The 27,153-nt window shown below is 40.1% G+C and overlaps 1 protein-coding gene across 1 annotated transcript in view; it reads right to left on the bottom strand.

Moving 5' to 3' along the window:
* REELD1 (reeler domain containing 1) overlaps positions 1 to 27,153 on the bottom strand; it is a 298,396-nt gene that overhangs the window by 93,428 nt on the left and 177,815 nt on the right. The window contains exon 5 of the mRNA XM_044062235.1: positions 3,722 to 3,785. Within this exon, the coding sequence (XP_043918170.1) occupies positions 3,722 to 3,785 (64 nt within the window). The remainder of the gene's footprint in view (positions 1 to 3,721; positions 3,786 to 27,153) is intronic.

Raw genomic sequence — 27,153 nt, 5'->3', positions numbered from 1 at the left:
GGTGACTGTACCTTCTCCAAAAGGCTGTCACTAGCAGTGTACCCCAGGGGTTCAGTCCTTGGGCCATTCCTCTTGGGGAATTTACTTCTTGGAGATCACAGCTAATGGTAAGGGTTTGTGTCTGACCAAGTTTGGAGATCACTACAAACTTGGTGCCATTATAGACTCCCTAGGGGGCACCAAAATCCTTCAACAGGGCCTGCCCCAAGCAAATAGCCGGACTCAAAACCATGGACTAAAACTAAATGTTAAAATATATATTCCTATCCTTTGGTAAGCATGGTTCCCCTTATAAGTATCACATTGACAACAAACCCATAAAAACTGATCCCTTAGTTAGGGATCTGGAAATATATGTTGACAATGAGCTCTCCTTTGATCGTCAAGTATCCACTGTTATAGGAAAGTCCTTTACCATTACGCAGCTTATTCCTAAATGTATGCTGTCCAGATCCACTGTACTTGGCACTCATTAGGCTGATCATTGTTTATAATGCCCCTTTTAGTATATATTTGACCAAACACTTGCCACAACTGGTACAACCACAATGCTTTCTCATTAAAAAAAACAAGTACCTAAACTGTAAAAACTATGCAGACCATCTCAAAGCCATGTCCTCTTCTTGTTATCATACAGACTACTGAGACACAAGCTCTTCCTTGCATATACGGCTTCAACAGACCCTATTCTGTCAAACCTATTACAAATTTGCATGCAAGTTCAATGGTATTGTAAAGACCCATTCAAGGGATCTCAGTTGCTTTTGCAAAATATGTAGAACATGTTGGAGGGCTAGTTTTGTAGTACAGAGAATATAATTTCTATGGAGCATATTCCACTCTACATACAATGAAATAATTCTCTTACACTATTCAAATGTAATTTGGATGAATAGATGGGAACCACAAATGTACCCCCAATTTAGCACACCTGCCCCTCATGGAGAGAGGAAACATAAATTTATTTATTTATTTATTTAACATTTGTTTACCGGGAAAGTCCAACTTGGAAGGAAGCCAATGTTCAGTGGAGGTCCGGGAAGAAAAGCTCCAGATGCATGTCTTTGAAATGTGGGAGTTAACTGGAGCACCGGAGGAAACCCACACGAATGCAGGGAAGACATGCCGACTCTGTACAGAAGGCACTCCAGCCGAGAATTGAACCGGAGAACCTCTTGCTGTGAGGTGGTAATGCTACTGCTGCACCACTGTGTCACCCAGTGTCCCAAAATATCCTTGTTTGGTCTGTCTGTGAGTTTTCTGTATGCAAAATATAAGGACTAAATACTGTCATAGGCACGTAATGCTAGGCTTCTTAATATATTTCCTGATTAAGAGCCTAGTAAGTACCTATGAACCTATACTTCCCACATTGTGATCCCCCTTCTGCCTCATGGATCTTACTCATTATTACCTACATGCACTTAAGTACTTTATATTACATAATGAAACACACAAAATATTTATCTTCTTTTTTTCATGTCAGCTCCTAAGAATATATATATGGCTGTTTATATACTTTTTCTGATCTTGGATTATAATCCTCAAACTCTTTCCTACAAAATAGGAAAAAAGCAAAAAATAATTAAGAAAATTACCCATAATTACAGACAATTTTAAAATACTACTACTACAAACTTAGAACTTTTCAAAAAAAAATGTCAAATTTTAGGAGGTAAAGAGGAAAAGTCTGAGCCAAAATTTGGGGTGATCATACAAGTTATGGACAGTTGAGAGTTATTCCAAGTGCTATTTGGCCAAATTTTATTTTTATAGAACTCTTTATGTTCTACTTACTAACACTGGATTATTGTTGCAATCCTTGGTATTTTCCATAATAACAAACAGGCTGAATTAGAGAGTGTTGTAGGTTTGAATACAAATAATTTGATCATCAGAATGCCTAGGAAGTATCACACACAAGAAAAAAGGCTGACTGATTTATTGTCTGCCAACAGACTTGGGGTATTGACAAATAATTCCCAGAATAAGGAATTCCAAACACTGTCTGATGCACCTATATTATTCAAGCATTACACATTTGTAGAGTAGCTGCAATCTGATGAATGTTTTTAAAGTATTTCTAGACTTAATGATAGACTTTGTACCAGAAACATGTTGCAAGCTATAATCTAGTCATGCATTCAGTAACAACGTAATGAAGCAAATGTCTTTCCAAATTTTCACATTTTTTCTGATTAACACTGCTGTCTTTATGACTGTATGATATATTCTTGATAAATTATTTTCATAAAATTATGTTAAACGCTGTATTCCTTGAAAAACTATAATGTCCACTCCTCACCATTCCATCTCATCAATGGACTCTCTCAGGGCTGTGTCCTGTGGCCACTATTTTTTCCACATTTTTCTCAGATGTTGCAACTGACTCTAGTATCTGTCTCATTAAATAGGCAGATGACTGCAAACCTGGGTGCATAACCCTGCTAAAACTACTGCCCTTCAGACAGCATTGAACATTACACTGCAATGGTTCTGGTGAAATCACATTACATTCAATGTCATCTGAAAAAAAGTCATTTCTTTATATTATAAACAACAACTAAAGGTTGACAGAATTACTAGACTTAGGAGTCCCTGCAGATGATTGCCTTTCATCTGGTATCCATATAATTGCTACCATCTGCAAAGCATACAGAAGTGCCCACCTGATCCTCTGTGGGGTCATGCCATTGAAGTATCTGTCTCCTTTATACAGCTTGTATTATATTCATTATAGAATACGTTACCATGGTCTGCAATCTGCTGATATGCTAACCTGCGCATTTGGAGAAAGTACAAAGGTTCCTCACAAACAGAATTCAAGGACTTCAAGGCTCAGTTGATAGCAAAATACTCCATAAACTATCTTTCATTCCTTTGCATCTTATCACCTTCATAGAAGAGAACTGTGCTTGACATGCAGAACATTAAAGGATTCCATATTGTTTGAAACACTTTGCTTAAAATCTACCCCCTAATGACCTAAAACAGAAAACATGACAACTTCATATTTCAGTGACTCATGTGCTTACTGAATAAACTTCACTTCTCAGTTAAACTCTGCCCATTAATTCAGACCACCAAGAAGGCTATGACTATGAGATCTCCCATATGCTCCAACATGGGATTTTGAGCATTAAGCTCCTTGATGGCCAATAGGCCATCAGCTTGTTCACCAACTCTATAACCTAAAATCTAAATGATATCATTCCCAAAGTTTGTGTACTGCTGATACACTCTCTGAAGAGCTGTGAAAAAGCAACAAGTTTAGAAAAGGCTATAACTTCATACTAGATAGTTTCTCAAACAGAGGTAGGCTGCAAGATGGGAAAACAAATTAACAATCTCAAACTGAAGAAAAGCCTATATGAAGAAATACATACTGCAGTTTTCATTCATTCATTAATTTTATTTATTTTATATTTGTTAGCTGGTAGATGCACTGCTCCACGGACCTTGTTCGCATATGACCAGGGTTATTTGGCTACAAAACAAAACTTATAGTTACACTTAATGAGACAAACAGAATGCAATGAAAATTCTAATGCTGTTTCTTTTCCTGGGTTAAAAGTGGTAACAACTAGGTAAGCTTGAAATAATACACATATAAACCAGATGAAATGTCGGAGTCCTTGCTTTAGTAATACTGTACCATGGTCTATATGTCTGCATGCTATATTAATAATGTAATGTGAACTTAAAAGATAACAATTTTTACCTCCATGAATTTAGTGTAGTTTAAAGTTAAACCTGGTGCACTGGAAGGGATGTCATCTTTGGTTCTGTAAAATGTAAATAAGATAAGAATAAAACAAAAGACAGAAACTTTAGTTTTGTAGAACATATATTTGCTGTTCAGAGGTTGTCCATACAAGTGAATAACTTAAATATGGACAGAACATAGATGAGTAAACATATCAAACATCATAACATCATGTATAAGACAGAGCATGTGCAGATACAACAGCCATATGCTGGCCACTTTACAAAGCATAAAAACAAACTGAGGACTCCAGTTAAACTAGTGACAGACTAACACTAACAAGACAGGTTCCTGTTAAACTAGTTCTGTCATGAAGACACTACCCCTGTCTAGTCACATCTCATGATCATATGAATTGATTTCAGCTAACAAGTCTCCTTTTGTTCTCCTTTCTGTTGGAGTACTCTGCCATGAATACATATTTCTCTCTACTTTCTAAAATAAAGGCACCTTTGTTTATATCCTACTGGCCATTTCTGTCTGTTACCTCAGCTGTGTTTGCTTTCCCCTATAATGTCAGTTCATTTATTTTGTTAGGGATTTTCAGCCTTCAAATTTCACTTCAACCTCGTATGTTCTTTCTCATCCACCTGAGACCATATTGTTCTCCCTTTCTAATAATACACACTTCTGTTTTCAGGTATCTACACTACCATGCTTTTTTGTTATGATCTCTCCTTAGAAGTTTTTCTCCCTGGTTAGACTTTCTTGAGAAACTACCTCTTTGAAGCTGCACAATTCAAACTGGCATGGCTTTGATGAAGTAATTGTGTAACTGCTGCTGTGAAACTGATTCATCTGGAACCATCTCTCCTCTCCTCTTCCTCGGAGTCACAAATATACACCTGATTCTGCTCAGGGGGCCTTTCCTTGGGATAACATTTCACTGTGGCACAAAGCTTCTTCTTGAATCAGGCACTGGATATTAGGCAACTGCAATTAGAAGTTAGCATGCTATCTGCTACACAGCTAGCACATTGAAAGAGGAAGGGGTATCTTCCATATTTGTGGGGATGTTAGAAGCCTTACTGCAGCATCTCTTAACTACTCCTGGAAGAATAAATATCTCAAAGTATGAGCCTTTCTTAAATGACATGTTACAGAAAGTCTGCTTTATACATTACTAAGGCCAACAAAATGATATACTTTGACACTAATAATATAACAGAAAAGTCTGATGACTACACTAATAAATCCCGCACTAGGCTTGTTAAGGCACTGACAGTATATGTGTCAGTGGAGAACTGCGGAAATCTAATTGGCTATAAGTTTAATATTTCCAGGACTTCACTGAAAACAAGTGTAGCCTTTTTAGCATTTCCTTTTTTCTCTTTTTTGGCACAGTACCTTTAATTCCTGATATAAATGTGTCCAGTGAATGTTGAGGACATCAAAGATTTGTTCATAATGTACACTTCTTTCCATGCAAAGACTTGCCCTGTTACAGAACACTTTGAGATTAGTACTAACAACAGATTTATTATTCACACAACTGAATTGCTTGGCCTTGCTTTGTTTCTTTGGTAGCCACGTGCAGGTCACCTACTCTCTAACATATACAGTCTCAGGAATAAGAACAGGAAGTGACATGGGAAAAAGAGATGTTCTTTTATTTATGCATTTATGTAGGTACGTATGTATTTATCTAGCAGGTAGGAGGACAAAACCACAGGAGCTCTTTGGGCTTCACCATGGTGCAAAAATTTGAAAGAATTCAAAATAATGCTAAGCCTTTGTAAGCTTAAAGTCAACTCTTGCACTGTGTTACTGCATGACCTTTCAAGACAGAGCAATCTTTGCTGTAGGCCTTTCAGAAAACACATTTGGAAGCAATCTTACATTTACTACTGCAATTAGGACAGAGACATCAGCCAATGTTTGGCCTGAACAATTCTGAAAACAGTTCCAGTCAGTTACAAAGTATTGGTATATCTGGGCAATATCAACATGTACTCTGATATTAAAAGCCATATCAAACAAACAGTTCATTCTTACAGATCTCATACTTGGCAAAGAAGATGTATGCATTACAAAATGTTTTCCTTACTGAATATTAACACTTATAAAGGCATCGTTCACCTGCTGTTGATCTGCTAGTTAGACTGTAGCACTGTTCATAAAGGTTGGAATTTGTTAACTTATTCTTTTCTGCTGACCTTGTCTGGACCTTCTGCGGCTGCTCCTTCATGGTGTACATAATGGCCTGCCTTCTATACCTCAACTGAAAGCTGCCAGTGGCATGTGTCATAGTACTTGGAATAGTTCCCTGCCTGTCAGAGACTGAGTGTTGGGGGCTGGTATAATGGCTAATGTGTTTACCTCACAAATACAAAGTACAGGGTTTGGTTCTTACCTTTGAAAGGGAACTTGACTTTGCTTAAAAATGGCCCCCAAGGTTAGCTAGCCTAGTACTTGCCTATGTGCCTATCATAAAGCCAACTGCTTAGGAAATGAATGTAGTGCAGTACTTGTGTGAGGAGGAGGGTGAAAACATTTTCCTGCAGACATTCTTCTCTACCCCAGGAGATGATTTTAACTTCATCCTGATATGCCATGTGGTGACCTTCACAGGAGCCATAGCCATACCTATATTCATGAACCTTGATGTTCTATGGGAACATACTAATGAGTGAAGTTCAATGAAAGTACATATTTCTGCTCTCCATCAGACTGGAATCATTTAATCAGCAAAAGCAGTGGAAATGAAAAGTTTGAATGTTAGTTGCCAATGCCAACCCAGGGACAGTGTAGTGAGCTTAAGGTTTCTGCATCACTGCTTCAGGGTTCATTTGTGACCTTGTGGAGCATGGACATTTTCCCAATGCCCGTGTGGCTTTTCTCTGTGTACTTGTATACTCCAGTTTTCTCTCTCCTCACAAAAATGCTGGTTCATTAGCACATCAGAGTTTTCACATATACTGGATTTATCTTTGTCTTTGCTTATAGCTGAAAACATCTACAAAAGGCCAGTTCACTTATCTGGTTAATACACAATAGAGACAAAATAAACATTATTAAATGATAGGGATTTATATGAGATATGCTTGATTAAGTGACAGAGCAGTTCTTGGATTAATCCATTAGTTCAAATGGGAACTCAGTCTTTTGCATGATAAAGGAGGGAGTATTAAAGGAAAGCAAGCCTGTGAGAGGAACAGGGTGACTATTTAGTACCTATGGGCGATATAGTTACTCCCATAGTTTGTGGGAGTGTGTGTGTGTGTGTGTGTGTGTGTGTGTGTGTGTGTGTGTGTGTGTGTGTGTGTGTGTGTGTGTGCGTGTGTGTGTATGTTTCCATGTGGCCTGTGATGTGTTGTAAACCTCTTTAAACACAGCCAGCAAAACATACCTTTCAGAAAGAGTGTGATTTCTTAGTGTTTGATTCCCCTACCCTCACCCCCACGCCAACACATTGCAACATGCAAAATAATAATCTGAAATCATTCCTGGGAGTGAGTGCACCTGTGACATTGATAGACCCTCCCCTTTTACACCACAAGGACAGCTATAGACACTAAACTCTGAGTGGAGTTTACTTACTCACAAGGATACCAAACTTGGTTCATGGGGTTACTTCTCATGTTATGATTTTTTTCTGTTTTTTTTCGCATTTGGTTGCCACTTGACAGGCATTCTCATGTTGAAACAGTGATATTCCTTTTATTGGGGAGTCACAGAGCCACAATGATTTAAGTGACGTTATCAGGGTCACACATTGTGCATATGGAAACTGATGAGGTTCAAACACAGAACTCCAGATTTTGGCATAGCACTGTACTTTTTACTGTTAAATTTAACATCTGTCCATGTAGATCTACTGATTCTCTTAATAAAGCTAAGGCACTTTTTATGACTACATGTTCTATTATATTGTTAATCTAAAACCAAAGCAAAGTTCCTACTCACCACACATATGAGAGTAGTAGCTTTACACATATTATTACATTAAGTAAATTGCAACATTTTCAGAACTTGTACCACAGATTCTAAAGAGCAGTTGTATGCTTACAGCTTAAATGGTGTATACTGGTGATTAAATAAGAAAAAAGTTATCTAATGCTGAAGCAATACACCGGATGGCAGATTTCATTTCTGGGAATCTTTTGCACCCCTATGGTGAAGCCTGTACCAATGGCAAGTCAACCTTTGGAGATTCCAAGACAAAAATGCCATGGCTGATATATATATATATATATATATATATATATATATTTTTTTTTGTAAGAAAAGAAACTGCAGCCTTAGATGCTAATAAAGTAGCCTTAAAGCATACATTTCATATGGTTGATCATCAAGCATGCCATTTGGCAGTATGGTTTTGTATGGAAATAGCCTTACACATGCATATACTAACACTTACAAAAAAAAATGCCAGCTTAGCGCTATCATACCTAAAGCACTTGGTCAATACCATGTCATAGAAAACAGTTTATTATCTATCTATCTATCTATCTATCTATCTATCTATCTATCTATCTATCTATCTATCTATCTGTCTATCCATTATATATCTATCTAATTCAGTTTGTTAACTAAGATAGTCTGATAGAGGAAGACCAGGGGAAAAAAGCTCCACAAACTCAAATAGAAATAAATTACAAAAGGTTTACTATCATAAGGTTGAAACCCAGGAGCAAGTGCTAACATGGATCTTGGAAGGGGGGGGGGGTGGTGGCATTGTGGTCTTCAGCATTTTGGTCTTCTGTATTATGTTACCAGGATTATGCATGTCAGGACTGTGGGGTTCAACCTTGTAATAGTAAACCATTACAAAACACATAGGCTAGGCTTCATAGGCAAGAGCTGCATGCTTGCACTGCCCTAATAGTCAAGGAAGTCAGTCCGTAAAGTCCCGGAGAACTAATTAAAGATGTATCAGCCAGGAGGTATCATGTGCATGCTAAACAAAGAGCTGCATAAGAAAAGAGAGGTGCGGCAGTAACACAATAATCAGTGGTATGCATCCATGTGACAGGAGCAGTGCCACTGTAAAGGATGCCAAATAAGGCAGGCTAGCACACTCAAATGCATGATGTGTGACCTCATGCATAATCAAGCAACATATAGCTGCATCTAGCAGCTGGTCAGTACAAGAATAGGAGCAGAGTGACAATCCTGCTCACACAAACAAGACTAATTCTATCAAGGTTGTCAGTGACACTTGCACCACACCTACTGTTCAGGGTAAAGACCCTAAATGTAAAACTGCTTTTGCAGAGGGACTTAGAAGTAATCTTCCTAAAAATAAGACCTCCTGCACAGCACAATCAAAGAAATGGCCCTCAGCCATCATGTAAACACTCCCATTAAAATACCACCCACAGCTGCACATAGTAACACTATCCAGTTCCTCTACTGCTAAGTCCTTAAGGCAAACTAGCACACAGTCAAATGTCCTGGTCATTGGTGATTTTATAATGAGGCACACCGATGTCCCCCTCACCAGACTGAGTAAGGAGAGAGTCATGGTTAGCTGCCTTTTTGGGGCTAGAATCCATCAAGACACACAGGCACTCAGGTCACTGGACCACAGGTACCAGTATGACTCTGCCATAGTCCATGTGGGTGCTAATGACTTGAGCTGTACATCCCTTGACTATATGAAGCGAGACATGTTCGAGCTTACTGATTATGTGTCTCAGGCAGGTATGAGACTAGCACTGAGAGCATACTACCTTCTCCAAGGATGATGCCATGTTACCAACAGAAAATGATTGATTTTAACAATTGGCTTAACTTCTGGTGTCAATCCGGGGGGGGGAGGGGATGCAATATTTGATGGCCTGGAGGGCATGGTTGTCAGACCACACTGCTTTTCCAGGGATGGTCTGCACTTGCCCCCTGTAGGATTTTAGATATCGACAAAGGCCTTTTCCACCCCAATAGTGTCTTTTTTACGCAATGCCAAACTGATAACCCTACTGACTTAACTGAACCTGTGAAGAAATATCTGAAGGTGGTACTGCTTAATGCTAGAAGTATTAACAAGAAACTCCACTTCCTGCAAGCCTTCCTCTCCCTGGAGAGTGTAGATATCTGTGTAGTAGTGGAGACATTGTTTAAACTTGTTGAGAGTATCCCAGCATTGCAAAGTTATAATGCCTTTAACACCTTCAGACCAGCTACTGCACAGGAGGGAACAAAAGGTGAAGAAGTCTCAGTGTATATTAAAATCAATCTCAAATCCAGACTAGTTAAAGTGTATAACACACCGGAACTTATACATGTCCAACTCCCCATAACAGGGTGTTGTATCATATCCTTGCAACCAATAGGTCCCCACCCATGTCCCAGGAAACCTATCTCAATGTACTAGAGTCCATCATCATTCAGCCCAATATGATATTCATGGGGGATCTCAACTACCCCTCTATAGATTGGGAATCCTATGCCACTTCTAATGCACAAGCACAGTGATTCCTAAACCTTGTTAATACCAACATTATGGAACAGTTGATCCATTCTCCTACCAGGGGTACAAAACATCCTTGATCTTGTACTCATAAACATGGGGGATCGATGTTCCTCACCTAATGTAATATCTTTGCTTGTCAGATCTGAACATAAAGCAGTATTACTTGAAATAAAAATTAAATCTGGGGATCCAGTGAAACCAAAAACCTTTTAGGAACTATTCCATGGCTAACCTTTGTCTACTAAGCTAAATGCCAAGTACCCCAAACCCAGTAAACACCAGAGCATACATTGAGCTATTTACAAAATCTCTGTACAGCCATCTTAATGGCTGTGTAGAGCAAGCTATGCCCACTAGTATTAAGAAAAAGACAAGTTGCCCTGGTGGAATCATAATATCAATATCAATCAGTTATACAAAAAAATAAAAATAAATCTTGGCCAAGTGTAGGAGGAAAAAAGCCATACATATCAAAAGCTCCCTGACCAATCTTAATAGGCAGCTAAAAGGATAAATAACATCCAAAGGATGAAATCTGAAGGAAAAATAGTTTCTCAGGCAAAGGACAACCGAACCTTCTACAGTATGTCAGCAATCTCAGCAGAAACACACAACAATGGGCAGAACTTACTGTAAATGGCACCACCCACAATGAACCAGAGGCCATTGCCAACCCTTTGGCTGACAGGTTCCGCTCAAACGTCTCCCTCCATTCCCCCCAGTAGTCCAAAGGAAATACCACATAACACAATTCCCTAGACTATTATTTATTTATTTATTGACATTTATTAACCAGGAAAGTCCACTGGTTCAGAAACACATTTTCAGTGGAGGCCCGGGGAGAAAAGCTCCACAATTATGAATTAAACAAGTGAATATACAGGGCTAAAAAATGTAACAAAAGTACAGTAAAAGAGTTAATTTCTAAAGCAACATATAGTTGGTAGGTTAATACAAGCATATAGCTGGTAGGTTAATGCAAGTTTGGTAAAAGTAATACATAATAACAATAATATATACAATGTATATGGTACATTCATAGTGATGAGAAATTGGGTGAAAGGAGGAAAGATGAAGCAGAAGAGGTTGGTAGCTTAGTGTGTAAGTTAAGAAAAGATAAAGGTGTGGAGGTAAAAAAAAGGATTATAGAGATAAAAGAGGTATAATAGGAGAATAAAGGTATGATGGATAAGATAAAGATAGGATAAGTATAAAAAGAATAAGAATTGTAGGTTTATTTATGGTGGCCTAAAGTTTTAGGTACAGGGACAGATATGATTGTTGAGACAGCATTCATTTAGCAATATTTTGAATGGCTTTAATGAGTCTAGAAGGGTGATTTCTGGGGGAAGGACATTCCAAATCCTAGCAGTGGCATAGGAGTAGAGGCTGTGTCCAGCTCTTTTGTTAGGTTTCTCAAGTGTTAGAAGTTGTTTGTTAGTAGATCATAAATCTCGGGGTGGAATAAAGGATTGTAAGATGACTAGGGAACAGGTCATCAATGCACTTTCCAAGGCCAAAAACACTGCATTGATGAGTTCTGATAACATCGCCAGATGTTTAATAAATAGCATGAAACATGACCACTCTGGTCCATTTGAATCAGATTTCAGCTGGAGTCTTCAGTCAGGTTTTGTTCCCAAGGAATGGAAGATGACTAAAGTCATTCTCCTGCACAAAGGAGGTCCAACCACTGATCCAGATAACTGCAGTCTCTTAAGCCTTACCAGCCTCTTATGTAAGGTCATGGAAATAATCATCATGGACATGATAAATGAGGACATAGGTAATCTGTAAATGCTGGCTCTATCATAGTTCAGCTTTGCTAAATGAAGGTCATGCCTATTAAATCTGATGGACTTTTTTGAGAGGGTCACCTGCATGTCCTCCCCACGGTCGGGTGTCCTTCGAAAGACATGCTTGAATGGGTGTGCCTTCGCTGAAGGTTGGGCATTGGGCTGGCAACTTGGCACCATAAAAATCGACTGCCAATCATTAGCGGACCGGAGTTCCGATGTGGCGACCCCTAACTGGGAAAAGCCGAAAAGACAAACAAACAAACCAAAGCATTAGATGAAGGTAAGACTGTGCACACAGCTTACCTTGACATGACCAAGGCTTTTGATACAATTCTCCATTCAGGCATTATAGAAAAGCTCACTAATTTAGGTATAAACGCTTTTATCACCCTCTGGATAGCTAACAGGAGGTCAAAATAGGTGAGGCCACCTCCACAAAGTGGCAAGTCCAGTAGTGGAATCCGGGTCTATATCATGTTATTGAAGAGGTATTACAGCGAATACCTCTTCATCGACACTAAAAGAGCAAACTGTGAATTACTCGAACGGCTGAATCAGCATTTTTTCCTCAGGAAAAAAATTGCTTGGCCATCAGTGTAAATTTGCCCCTTTCCCCATTGTAGTGCGATCTGGAGTTGTTATATTTAGTTAGGGGGGTGTGGGGGGAGAAGCCCCCCACTTTGAGTTATTCTTAGTGGTATTTCATTTCTGGCCGGATCAGTGATTTTTTTCCCTAGGAAAAAAAATTGCTGATTCAGCCATTCACGTAATTCATGGTTTGCTCTTTTATTGTCGATGAAAAGGCATTCACTGTAATGCCTCTTTGATAATTTAATATAGACCTGTGGAATCCCACAGGGCTCAGTACTGGACCTGCTCCTTTTTGGCATCTGTTTCTCTGAAATGGAAGCAAATGCTGAAGGTTTATGGCTAACTAAGTTTGCAGATGATTGCAAGCTGGGGGTTATCATTGACTCCCTGCAGACACCAGCATTCTTCAAGAAGGTCTATCTCTGACTAACAAATGGTGCCAAAGCCATGGTCTTAAATTTAAAGCTAAGAAATGCATAATTCTACCCTTTGGGAAACCAACCATCCCAGATAATTACCATGTTGATAATACACCCCTAAGAAATGACCCAGTGGTCAGGGATCTGGGTATGCATGTAGACAGTAGCCTTAACTTCAACCACCACGGGGCCACAGTGGTAAGGAAATCCTCTTATATTGTGCAACTTATAATTAAGGGTATATCTTCTAGGTCCATAGAGGATATTGTCTCATTGTACTCCACCCTTATCAGACCAGTCATAGAGTACAATGCTCCCTTTGGTATGTACCTGACCAGGCATGTGCAGCAATTAGACCGATCTCAGATGTTCCTTGCAAAAAGAATACAAGGCATAACAAACCTGACTTATGCAGAGTGCCTTAAAGCCCTTTCTCTCTACTCAGTCACTTATAGGTTTCTGAGGGTTGATCTATGCCTGGCCTACAAGGCATCCACATACCGCACACTTATGAATCTTCTACATATTTGTAAGTCAAACAGTACCAGAAATACAAGGTCTACGAACCTGAATTTTGTCTGTGACTTAAACAGAGCATGCTAGAGGCACAGATATGTGTCCCAGAGTCTGTCCTTTCATGTGAAGCTGAGACCATGGATTACCCATTTTAAACACAACTTAGACCAGTAGTTAGAGAATAGAAAGTTTTCACTGAGCCTAGCAACCTTGTCCTTTATGGAGAGAGAGGTAGCTTATAAATGCCTGGCCCTCAATGTCCTATTTGGATACAGAACATCATTCTTCTTTCAGGAAAACTTGGCTAGGCTTAGAAAGGCCCCCAGATCGTTAGCCTAGTAACAGCCGGTGAAAATATTGATGAATCTTTGAATATGAATGGGAGGAAATGGTGAAGAAAGGAAAGTAGGAAGGAGAGAACTACAGGCAGAGCTAAACACAGAAGGGTAGCAATAAGGCAGGAATTGCAGGGGGAAGAGTAATGTTTTTTGTGGAGGCAGAGCCCCTTTTGTAACTTCCATAAAATAGAATAGGTAGAAAAGGTACTCGGGGATAGCAGTGGGAGGGTAGAGAGAAAGAGAAAAGGGCACATAGCAGGGCAGACTGACATACATGTAACATAAACACACACAGACAGGGCAGTTTATGCACACAGTGGATGCACACATATTTACAGGCATATAATTATGCCTCTCGACATATCACTATAATGTGACTACCATAAACACCGCATAAAATAAGATTCGGCTATTATAACTACTGACTATCTCACAAAGATCCTTCCACAATTTGTACTGATATCCGAAGGCCAGATTGTATTGCATGCATAAATGTTTATTTCCTCTGAATGTTTAAATACTGGTTAACAATTAAAACTACTTACTATATCATAGAAATCCTTCAACAGATTGTATCGATTTCCAAAGACCAGGTTGTATAACGGTATTATGTGCATATATTTTTTGATTTTCTCTGATAATGTTTAAATATTGATGAGTTTGTCTCTTCTCATGAAACTGTAATTATTTCTTGTGATTATTGATTCTACTGTTGGAGCTCTTCTGCCTGGGCCTCTGGTGAAAATGGGTTCTTCTGACCCAGAAGAACCATCCTGGTAAAAAAATGTCAAAAAAAAAAAAAAAAAAAAAAATGAATGAACATGAAGAGATAAATGGCACATAAGGGAAAAAAGACACTGGTAAAGGGACAGGGTGGGTGCCTGACATGGTTGGCTGCCAGGATGGACCACAGGGCAACAATCACCTGGGTGGTCAGTGTTATAAGTCAGTTACTTCTCTGTAGTCCCAGTGGATGGGGCCTGCCAGTTGTGCAACTACACCAGTTGTGCCAGTATGCAGTTTACATTGCCAAGGTGAGCACCCAGTTGCTGGTACACCGTAGCAGTGACTGAGCATTACAACTGACACGAGGATACCACCACAAACCCCTCAACTTCAACTTCAGAGCAGGAGTCCTCACACCCTCTCATGATAAGCAGACCTGGTGGTGGGTATTAGTCAGCCAGTACCACATGCAGCTGTTGGTGGCAGCTGCGATGAATCTGGACTCCCCCGTTTATCCCACTGAAACATAACTAGCTCATCTGGCATCCAATGCAGACCCACAAACTTTCACCCTGGAATTCAAAATTGGGAAGCCAAAAAAAAACATAAGAAAATGTCTCTTCTCCACTCCGCTCCTGTAACTAGCATCTTGCTATAATTACTGCACACTTACTTAGGTTCATAGGTGAATACTAGGTAAGTGCCCTAATGGGCCATTTTAATACTTGATAATATCCCAGCCATCAGAATTAAGTCCTGTACCTTATGTCTATGAGGTGAAGACCTTAACCATTATGCCAAACCCACTTCACGCAGAAAAAACTACAGTAATTTAACCATAACTGCAAATGTATATCAGCATTCATTTATGAAGCTGTGATACTCATTTGGCTTCATAGATCAGTGCCGGTACTGCACTCATACACTGTCAGCACCTCTCATGCCTCCTGACACCTTGTGCCCAAGGCAGCCACCACTTTTGCCCCTCCCTAGGTATAGTTCTACCACAACTGGACTTGGAGCAAGGATGACATAATGGAAAGAACTTATCACACAGATATGATATAAACACAATTGCAGCTGTACAGAACACTGGTACTGAATGCATGTACATCCCACTGCCTGGAGAAGTGCTGCCACCTTCTGCAACATCTAACCATGTTTAAGCCTTGTGGACATGCAGATGCACAAGAACACATGCAGTGCTAAGCATACCTATACAACACTGTATATAATACAAATAATGGTAGTACCTGGAAAATAAATGCTTACAATACACTTCTGCATCACTCTCCTGATCCCTTGTCTCCCATTGTCAGAGCAGGTGAGCGTGACACTGACTGAGGTCATTATACTGATGACTGCACTGCTCCGCAATACAGGTGATGCCACTGGTCTCACTCAACACCTGGCTCAGGTCATACCAGGTATTCACCTTCATCCGTGGTCCATTGTAGTAGCCAGCAGGTGATCCTTACTGTCACTCTGCAGGAAGAACAGGAAGATTTTGCTTTGTTAGGCACACTGTGCAGGAACCCTGTTTTACCACTTGGTGAGGCAGCCATGCTACACTGCTAGGCCAATTAAGGAATAACAGAGTAGATCCATCTACATAAGTGCACATTTGTAAATCACATGTCATGTAATGAAGCATTACACTGAAATCTGCATGTGTATACATTCAGTATGCATGACCATACAATGTATATGCTTCATGTTAAATGTGACTTGCTTGCCTCATGCCATTATGTGTGGATAGTACATTGCACACAGGCACCAATTCACAGATAGTGGCACTCTCTGGCTTCATTAGCATAGCCAACACACTAACTGTTTGTTGTTAGTGTGATATAAAGTTCTGCCACCATCTTGTGCAATAATCTTACAACTGTATAATTGTTATATATAAGAATTTCAGTAAATCCCTGTACACTTGGAGCATTACAGACATAAGGAAGGAGTCCCGCCTGGTAAAATACATGACTGACACTTACAAAGGTAGATGTCAGGGACAGGACCTTAGTACACTGACATGACACACATGCCTGGTTAAGTGTGGTGGTGGTGATGGTGGTGAAGGTCTCAAGCTATGAACACAGGATACAAAGGAGATTACAAGACAAAAGCAGTATGCAGTTTCATATCCAAAGACAGAAGCATGGATACAGTACCAAAAGGGGTGGGGGCAAGGATGTCTATAGCAGTAACTCCAGGTGTTAACCAGGGCCATAAGGTGGGGCATAAAGTGAATGAGGTCACAGTCATATCCATGTGTACAGCACAGCATAGCATATATATATTCATTGACTGTCTTGACCTCTGGTGTACAGCTACTCATATGACTGTCAAAGGGAAGCAACACCTAGAAATTTTCACTAACCAGGATAAAGAACAGGTAGTCCAGGCCCTCCGCAAGCATAGGATATGTCTCCTGGGCAAAGATGTTAGAGATGAGCATTAGCTGGACGAGATTTGGCAGGGAATACAGCAGGATTTGAATGTTGTGGATGGCTATAATTCCCTACAACAGGTGTGAAGAGGGTTTACTGATATACAATACTCCATGCAAAGGAAAAGGTGTGGAGCACTGAGACGGACATGACTACTACAGTTGGTGGACCACCAAAACATAAGCAGATGACAGAGGCTGAGGTGATTTTGGCATCACTCACTGGTCAGAAAAATATGCCCTTCATACTTGGGAATGGTGTTGGACATGGGAGCAGACCTGGTACCAACATCAGCAGGGAAAGCAATAGGTTAGTAATGTCCGTTACCATAGGCTACACCATTGCATTACTGAGGGGAGGTACTGACCAAGGACAACCTGCCATCTGTCCTTTCATGCACTTTTGCTCTGCAAATGTAACATTTCACTTGATAATTATTCCTTCAAATATTATACTATATGACACTGCGTCCAGGTGTACCATTATGTGTTAACCACTACACTACAATCATACATGTGTGGGCTTACAATGGTGTCATGTGTGTTCATGCTTTCACTGATTAAGGGCCCAACAACACAAGACAATATAGGGTTGATGTCAACAGACCATCTGTGGCTGATGATGATAGCAACATGCATATGAAGCAGTCCAATGACACAGTAGCACTGCAGGCAGCACTGCAGATGGAGGGGCACCCACATCTATCTTTATAGAGGCAACTGTACAGCTACTAGTTAAATACAGGTGCTCTTCAGAGTGTGAAAGACATAGTGTACTTGAGAGCCCACATGGGCTCCAGCTGTGTCCTCAGCCCATATATACCCATTGCTTGCAAGGACTGGTGCCCACTTTCTAGAGATTTTAATAAGTTACATTAGGTAGCAAAGAATGAATAAAAGAAATTATTTCTAGAAGAAGCAAGGAATGTGAGTTATGTAAGAAACTGCATAACTTTGCAAATGTGTGTAAGACTTGTAGACAAATAAAGAAAAGTTGTTAAAGATAAAAAGAGGCACAACACATTCCAGATGACAATAGGAAGTCAGCAAATGCACACTGCAGATAGTAGTAGATAAAATAAAATGGAAGCTGAAGTCGTGAGGCTGAACAAAAAAGATGTAGACAATATATAAGGGAGAAGATAATCAAATGTCATTAAAAAATTGGAAAAAATGTTCATAGTTTCAGATAAATACTATACAGAATCATATTTTAAGCACTTAAAATCCATGGCTTATTTGAAAGCTGCACAGAAAAGAGTTATTTGCATGCATTTAGACAAACCTTTGGCAATACAATGGCATTTTTCAGCACAAATAAATGTAACAGAGAAGAGTAACAAAGGTACAGTTATTTATGTGAGAAAACTCAGTTCTACTAAACTATTCAAAGAAGAGAAATGTGATTTCATAAAGATATTAAACTCAGTGGAGGCAGAAAGTGATACAAGAATATTTATTTATTTATTTATTTCCAGTTTGATTACCGGGGAAGTCCACTGGGCCCTGAGACACATTTTCAGTGGAGGCCCGGGGAGAAAAGCTCCAGATGTACAAATATAAAATACAGAAATATAAAATATGAATGATACATTGAGGTAATCAGTTTGTACAATAGAAACATTCATTATTGCAACAAAGTCAAATACTACTTCACTAAGGGTATTCTAAAAGGTTATACAATCATAAGCTGTTCTTATGGGGTAATTTAAGACAAAGCCTTATTTGAGCACATGAGCACATTCTTAGAAGGTTATACATTTGTAAAGGAATTCTTATAGAGTAGTTTGAGAAAATGCAATTATATAAGCACATAGAGAAGAGAGTTAAGAAATCTATTTACAATATTTACATGAAGCAGAATGAAGATAAGTCTTTGGGACATTTTGAGTGCAATGGAGCACTCCATGTGGTATGAATATGTACTTGGACAGTTTTTAGTTGAGGTGGACTAAAGGGCAGCCTCTCCTTTTTACACTCTAGGTAGGATATTTATGAGTTTTTGAATAGTTTTATGTAGGGTGAAAGCAGGTGCATTTCCACTTAGTGGACAGATGTTTGAAAAGCAGAGTTTTGAAATTTTCAGTGCTTGATATAGTTCTTAGAGAGGAAGGGAGAGAGTTCCAAGCCTTACCGATAGTGAAGGAGAGGAGAAGCTGGTCAGCAGGAATTTTAGGTTTGTAGATATCAATCAGATTTTGATGTTCAGATCTGAGAGATCTCTTAGGGGTGTAGGGAGGAAGGATATTAGCTAGAGCAGGACAGTTAGATGGCTGAAATATAAGTTTGTGTGCTGTTGTGAGCTGCAGATAGGTTAGGTAGTTTGATAGTTCTAGCCAATTTAGGGATTGAAGGGAAAGGCAATGGTGGGTGGAGTTTTTACAGTTTGACGCAAATTTAGAGATTTTGTTATAATAGCTTTCTAGTTTAGAGCTGCTGGAGTATGACAAGTTGGTTAAGAGAGGGTCTCCATAAAGTAAAGAGGGCAAAAGGTAGGTAGTGGCCAGAGTGTGCCTTGTGGTGAGAGAGAGACAGCGATTATTCCTGTATAGCATGCCTAGATTTTGATGGGTTTTTTTTAATATTTCGTTGAATGTGTATGTTGAACTTTAGGAATTCGTCGATTGTAACACCGAGGAGTTTTGCAGAGGGAACAACTTCAATAGTGGATTTAGAGTTGCTAAGGACTTTGAAAGTATCTTTATTGAAGGAGTAAGATTTTCTAGGGGAGAAGAGGAGAATTTTGGATTTGTTAGCATTAAGGGAGAGGTGGTTTTTATGCATCCAGTTTTCAGTGGTTGAGAAGGCAGCTTGGGTTTTGAGAAGCAGTTCAGAGCTGTTTCTGGCAGAGCAGACTATGGTTGAATTGTCTGCATACAGAATAATTTTGGTATCAGGGATAGCAGAATGAAAGTTATTAATAAAAATATTAAAGAGCATGGGTCCCAGGATGGATCCCTGTGGTACACCTGTTTGGGTGGGTAGGAAGGAGGAGATGGAGTTTTTCCATTTGACTGCCTGAGACCTATCAGATAAGTAGCTAGAGAACCAGGATAGAGAATTAGGAGATAGATGCAGGTTTGATAGTTGAAGGAGAAGATGATTATGAGAAACAGTGTTGAAGGCTTTAGAGAGATCAAGCAAGACAGTAGAGACCAGGTGACCTGAGTCTCGGGCTTGATTGATAGTTTCTAGGTAGGATAATAGAGCAGTAATAGTGCTATGACCAGAACGAAAGCCATGTTGGGTAGGTGTTAGAAGATGGTTTTGGGTTAGAAAAGGCATAAGTTGGGAGTGGACACACTTTTCTAAGATTTTAGAGATAGGTGAGAGTGGAGCAATGGGGCGAAAGTTTGAGATGTTGGTGTTCTTGCCTCCTTTGTGCAGTGGAAGGATATAAGCTGAGCGCCATAATTTGGGGACGTAAGATTCGTTAATAGATCTGTTAATAATGATGCTGATCGGGAGAGCTATCCCATCTGCAGCACATTTTAGAAAGGAGGAGGGAATATTGTCAGGGGCATTAGAGCAGGGTTTAAGTTTAGATAGAAGTTTTTTTATGAAGTTAGTAGAAACAGGTCTGAGCTCAAATCCAAAGAGAGGGTTATCGGAGGAATTGGAAGGAGAATGAATGGGAACAGAAGGGATATTGGTAGGGAAGGTCTTAGTTAGGTCAGATATTGTTTGTAAGAAGAAATAATTAAATTCTGAGCATAATTCTAGGTCAGATTTATTTGGGTCAGGACTGGGATTATTTTTGGAACCGGGATTAAGGAGAGAGTTTATTGAGTTCCAGAATTTTTTGGGGTTTTTGTTATTGTTAGATTGGAGGTTGGAGTAATAGGATTTTTTGTCCTTGGTAATTAGTTGTTTTACTTGGTTACGTAGTTGCTTATATTGGAGCAAAGTGTTGGGCAGTTTATTGTTTTGGAACAGTTTCCATAGTTTATCCCTTTGATGCATAATTTGTTTAGTAAGTTTAGATAGCCAAGGAGAGGTATTTATTTTTACCCTTTTATTTCTGATAGGGGCGAGAGAGTTAAGTGTATCTAAGAAAACAGAGTTGAAGTAGTTGATAGCATCATCAAGAGGGAGAGTTCTAAGGTCTTGCCAGTTCATTTGTTTAAATAGGTTTGAGAAAGTTGTAGGGTTGAAGTTACTAAGATTACGAGTTAGGATGTATTGATGTTGGTGAGGGGAAGAGTTGGTAGTGCGATGAATGAAGGCTGGCAGGTGGTCACTAATGGTGTCTGGAATTGTTCCAGAATTAGTGATTTTGTTTGGATTGGAGACTAGGATCCAGTCAATAGATGAACCTGGGGGATTAATTTTGTTGGGTCTAGTTATATGCTGGATTGTTTGGGTGAAGTTATAGAGGTTGATGGCAAGGGAGGGGGAGAGAGAGTTAATTTTATTCCCGTCGATATTTACATCACCTAAGATATATGTTTCGTAGTTAACTTTAGTAGAAGCCCATTGGAGAATGTCTTCAAGGATGGGGATATTACTTCCAGGGGAGATATATAGGGCAATAATACAGATGTTTTTTGTGTCTATTTAGTTTCAGTAGTCCAGCTGTAAGTTCAGTATTTTCAAATTGAGTAACTGGAATTTGGAGGGGAATTACAGTTAGTGATTTAGAGTAAACTATGGCAGAGCCTCCGCCTTTTTTTATAGGTCGGTCATTTCTAATAATATGGTATCCAGGGGGAAGTATTTCTGAATCAGAAATATGGGGTTTAAGCCAAGTCTCTGAAATGGCTAAGATGTCTGGTTGGTTGTGGGTTAACCAGGCCTGGAAGTGGTGGACTTTGTTATTGAGACTTTGGGAGTTCGGGGTGAAGATTTTTAATATGCTTGAGGGTAGGGGAGAGGGAGTTGGGTGATTATTGTTGTCAAAGAGGATAGGGCCAGGATTGGGGTGGATATCTCCGGCTAAAAATATAATATTGAGTAGGAAAGACTTGAGAAATGTTGGTATAGAGATAGAGGGCTCAGTTGGAAAAAAGGTTAATTTGTGTGTAAATGTAGTAGTAGTAGTGGATAGTATTTTGTAGTGGAACAGATGAAGTTGATTGGGTGGGATTAGAAAAGAAGAGATAGAATGGAAGTGAGAGAAAGAGTTATGGAGAAGGGAGTTTGAGGGGGAAGTTATTTTAGTTGGGGGAATTGCATATGCAGAGGAAGAGTAAGAGCTAATTTAGAATAAAGGAATCAGAAAGAGAAGGAGAGAGCAGGGGACTTTAAGTTGTTGGAGGATTGAGAAAAGCATGGTTGTATTAAGTGGGAGAGAAGGGAGTGTTAGTTGAAGTAAAGAGTATGTTAGAGGTGAGTAATGAAAGTATGGAGAGAAGTAATTTATCTAAAGTTGTATGAAGGAGGCAGGGATGCAGTAGTAAGATGTTTGGGAAGTAGGAGTATTGAGAGAGAGGTGATAGAGGAAATGTATGAGAGGAGATTGAGGAGATTGGGTAGGGGGAGTGGAAAGGAGAGGCTGAAGTTGGGTAATTTAGACTGGGTGGATTAAGTGTAGTTGTGAGGGGGAGAAGAGCTAATTGGTTAATTGGAATAAGGGGTGGAGATATTGAGGAATAAATGTAGGAGTGCTAGGGGCGGGTGGAATTTGGGGGCAGGGTAGGGGAGCGGAGTGAGCCCGCAGGGCGAACGGAGCGGGTTCAGACTGGAAGGATGAGAGAGTCAATCAGTGAGCAGCAGGCTGCTGCAATTCACCTTACTGGAAGTAAGGGTGAGTGTTGGTTAAACTTGTCTGAGGTGGTGGAGAAAAGGGGAAGCAAAAGGGCAGAAGTTGAGGAGTGCAGCAAGTAGACTAAGAGGTATGTAGGCAGTCTTGTACAGCTGAGCTATACTTGGGAGATGTAGCAGGGGGACAGAGAAGGGTGAGAATGTAAGTCAGGACTAGTGGAGAGAACTGGCCTGGAAGGAAAACAGAAGAGTGTAGGAGTTATTCAAGGGTGAGGGAGAGACAGAGAGCAGAATATAAAAGAAACATGAGGCATATACTGATTTACTTGAAAGTGAGTGTAAACTAAAGAATTATCAGGAAAGGTTCAGCAGAATATAAAAGAAACATGAGGCATATACTGATTTACTTGAAAGTGAGTGTAAACTAAAGAATTATCAGGAAAGGTTCAATACTGACTCTAGTATGAAACCAGCATCACAGGAGAGTTTCATACCATTTGGGAGAATGCAGATAATAGACAAAGTACAGGAGCTACAAGCTCACTAATCACACACAGAAATATCATCAAAGCCTTAATGTCCTACATTGTTATGAGACTAGTTTATAAACCAGCACAGAGAAAATGTGCATTACCTCTACAGCTGAAAACATCAATTAGGAATCACATGAAGCAGAATTTTTCAGTAAGCTGGATCTTAAGGTAGAGTCTGTTAGAGCTACATTTAACCCTTTGAAGAATCTCATCATTCTAATCTTCTTCTTCCGGCTTTTCCCAGTTAGGGATCGCCACAGCGGATCACCTGTCCGCATATGATTGGCAGTGGAGTTTTACAGTGTCGAGTTGCCAGCCCAGCGCCCAACCTTCCACAGAAGGCACACACACACACACACACACACACACACACACACACACACACACACACACACACACACACACACACACACACACACACACACACACACTCACACCTAGGGCCAATTTAGAGTATCCAATCCACCTACAGCATGCCTTTGGGATGTGGGAGGAAACTGGAGCACCCGGAGGAAACCCACGTGACCACAGGGAGGACATGCAGACTCCGCACAGAAGGCATCCCAGCTGAGGATTGAACCGGAGAACCTTTTGCTGTGAGGCGGCAACGCTAACCGCTGCACCACTGTGCCCACTAATCACTTGGGCTTAAAGGTATAAAACATTGATTTCTGTGTTATTTGGTTGTAGAAATCTTTCATAAAGTTATAATGTAACTGAAATAAGAAATACATAAAATAAAGGTAATGATAACATAATAATCTATGGAAGTTAAGGAACGTGAAAAATCATAAAGAAAGATCTTACAAAACTTAAGAGAAAGTACACTGACAATGAAAGGAAACAAATTTGGATTTAAAAATCAGTTTTATGATTCCATCTTCATGGACAGAAGCATGTCTAGAGGCTCAGCTAAGGTTAAAGCACCACCACACAGCACCATTAGTAAATGCAAACAAGACTGGAAGTTTACTTGGGCTGATAAATGCAGTGCATGCTTTATTAAGTACCTCAACTCTGTAACACCACAACCAAACCAATTAATGCAAAAACACTTGATGTGATATTGTCTTATCTTGCCTTCATTCTTAACTGGTTAGGTTCGGAACCGATCCTCAGTTCCGACTCAGCCTTACACAAAAGCTTGAGGTCTTCCACTAGCTTGTGGCTGAAACCATATCCCATCATGCTCTAGGAACGCTCTTCAGATCTTGTTTTCTGCTAAACAAGATCGGGTGCTTCCATACTGGCTCTGGCTAAGTGGAAAATTTTTTTATTCATATTTTGAATAACTGTCTTTACTTTTTCACATAGATATATAGCTAGAGTTTGTTAAAGTCATTTTAGTATGTTCGCTTCTGTTGTTTTTGCTGTTGGCTGTCATTTTTATTCTCATGGCCTTTTTTCCCTTACCCTATCCCAACTTAAAATTTTAATTCCCTTTAGCCCATTTTTATTTAGGACTTCATTTCTCTTACTATTTAGGTTCGTTTCAGTTAGAGAGCTGTTTTCACCTTAATTTTTTTTTCCCCCTTGGTGTTCCTTGTTAAATTATCAGGCTAGCTCATTTAAGTTCAAGGGCTGCCTTGGCCCGTTTAATTTGGAGGGCCATTTTTTTTTTGTTTATAGTTGATATTATATTGTTTCCTATATATATATATATATATATATATATATATATATATATATAAAGTTGTAGTACTATATATATATATATATATATATATATATATATATATATATATATATATATATATATATATATATACATATACACCTTGTGGTAGTTTTTTGTTTTTTCTGTTGCTGTTGCTGTTTTCTCTAGGATGTCTACTAAGGAATCTAAGGATAGTAAACCTTCAGGGTTTAAAAAGTGTGCCAAGTGCAGCCAAAAAAGTCCATTACTGATGGACATACAGTTTGCTTGTACTGTCTCGGAGTGGTACACCTTCAGGAGCCTTGTGCCATATGCCACTCTTTCAGTCACAGGGTACTACTGGAGAGGAAGAATAAACTGATTTTGAGAGGCTTATTGAAGACCCCATTTTCAGAAGCTATAGAAGGAGGTCAGAGTCCTTCAAGGTCAGCCCATTCCCCCTCTTTTAAATCAGACAAATCGGGGAAAAGATCATCTTCCTCAAAGGCTCAGTCAGAGCCATCAAAAAAATTGCAAAAATTGTCATCTTCAGACCTGAAGACTGATGGGCCCAAGAAGACTTCTACCCCAGCTCCTTCAGTTTCAGAGTCATTGGGATTTCATGTACTCAGCTGGTCCCCTAAATTGGAACCAGTACCTCCAACCTTAAGATCTCCCTTATTACAGAGTTCAAGATCTCCTGCCCCATCCACTCGATCCTCAAGGAGCCTCTCTGATGATGATGTGGATCACATGGGGCAGAAGCTGTTGAAGACACTGGCTCTTGCCAAATTGTTGTCAGATCCAACCCAGAGGGTTTCAGAACTGACCAAACCTACCCTTTCACCATTGATTCCTCCTCCAAACCTATCTCTGACTTCAGAGCCAGCATGTTTAGAACTGATAGTAGTGGAACCATCAGAGCTAAGACCTATTCCAGGATCATCGGGTCCGACTATTGCTCCGACATCCTCGGTTCCATCTGAACTCAAGGAGCCTAGGAGCCGACACTCTCCTGTCAGGTCTGGGGAGGAGAGTCAGATCAGGCAGTTGTTGGATCCAACCTTGCCTCTTGGGGCTTCGCTGTGGGTGTGCTCGGCTCCTACATCTGCCTCAGAGCCAACCCCCTTCGTTGAGGGGATGCCCTCTGGTTCTTCAAAGCTGGGAGTTTCCTAGGATCAGGGACAGGGGGCATTCGAGGTGATGAGGAGAGTGCTGTTGCCACAGACAGGTCCACTCTCAGGTCCGGGCATTCTTCCCGCTAAGGCACCGATGTCTGTCTCTGCACCACTCCATCCACAGAGATGCGGAAACCCTAAGCCTTAGGATGCCCCATTGGGTGAACCCCGCTCTTCTGAAACCTCTCCAGAATACCTTTCTGAAGAGGTCCCTCAGAAAAGACTATGCAAGAGGAAGCATATAGATTTTCCAGAGGAGTCCATCACATCCAATACAGACCTTGATGAATTGGAAGAGTCCCCACAGTCGCCCTCTGAGGATGTCTCCTTTGCAGACATCCTGGAAATACTTAAACAGAGAGGTGGCTCAACCCTTCTGAGGAGGAGTCTGCATACCTGAAGGCTTTTGGGTTTCACCCTTCTGCCACTTGGATGTCTCCACCTTTCAATGAACTGATAGACATAGTTTGTCAAAAGGCTTGGGAGTCTCCAGATTCAGTGGAGCCTGTTCCCTGGAGGCTAAACAAGTTCATCACATCTCCTACAGACAAGAGTTTTCTTACAAAAGGGGTCCCAATAGTTGCTATGGTGGTGGCGGTGGCCACCAAAAAGGAGCTTTCAGAGGCGTCCTCTTCTGTCCATCTGCTGAACAAGGAGTCTCATACGATGGACAGATAAGGAAAGAGCACATTTTCCTCAGCGACCTTTGCTCTTAGATCACTGAATTATCTCACCCACTTTACCAGACTTCAGAGAGATCTCCTGAAAGAGCTTGGAGGTACTCTCCAAGGTTCAGTAGCTGAAGGGGTATCAAAGAAAGTGCCCTCTCACCTCTCCACCTAAAATTCAGTGGTCAAGTCCTCCATGAGACTCATTTCTTATGCATCAGATGGAGCGAATAGGGCAGTGGGCTCAGGAATTTCCCTAACGAGACATTCCTGGATGCTCTTGTGTGACTTTGCGGAGCCCTTTAAATCTTCTTTTGTTAACGTCCCTTTTGACGGCTCATCCCTGTTCAGGCTAAAAGTCAAAGACACAGTAACCAGGTGTGAACAAGAAGGGAAAACTGTCTCTGCCATAGGAG

This window comes from Protopterus annectens, chromosome 2.part1 (genome assembly GCF_019279795.1).
Source record: "Protopterus annectens isolate FY-2018-M chromosome 2.part1, PAN1.0, whole genome shotgun sequence".
Lineage (NCBI taxonomy): Eukaryota > Metazoa > Chordata > Ceratodontiformes > Protopteridae > Protopterus > Protopterus annectens.
Note: the sequence above shows the minus strand (reverse complement) of the source record. Positions and strands in the feature narration are given on the sequence as shown.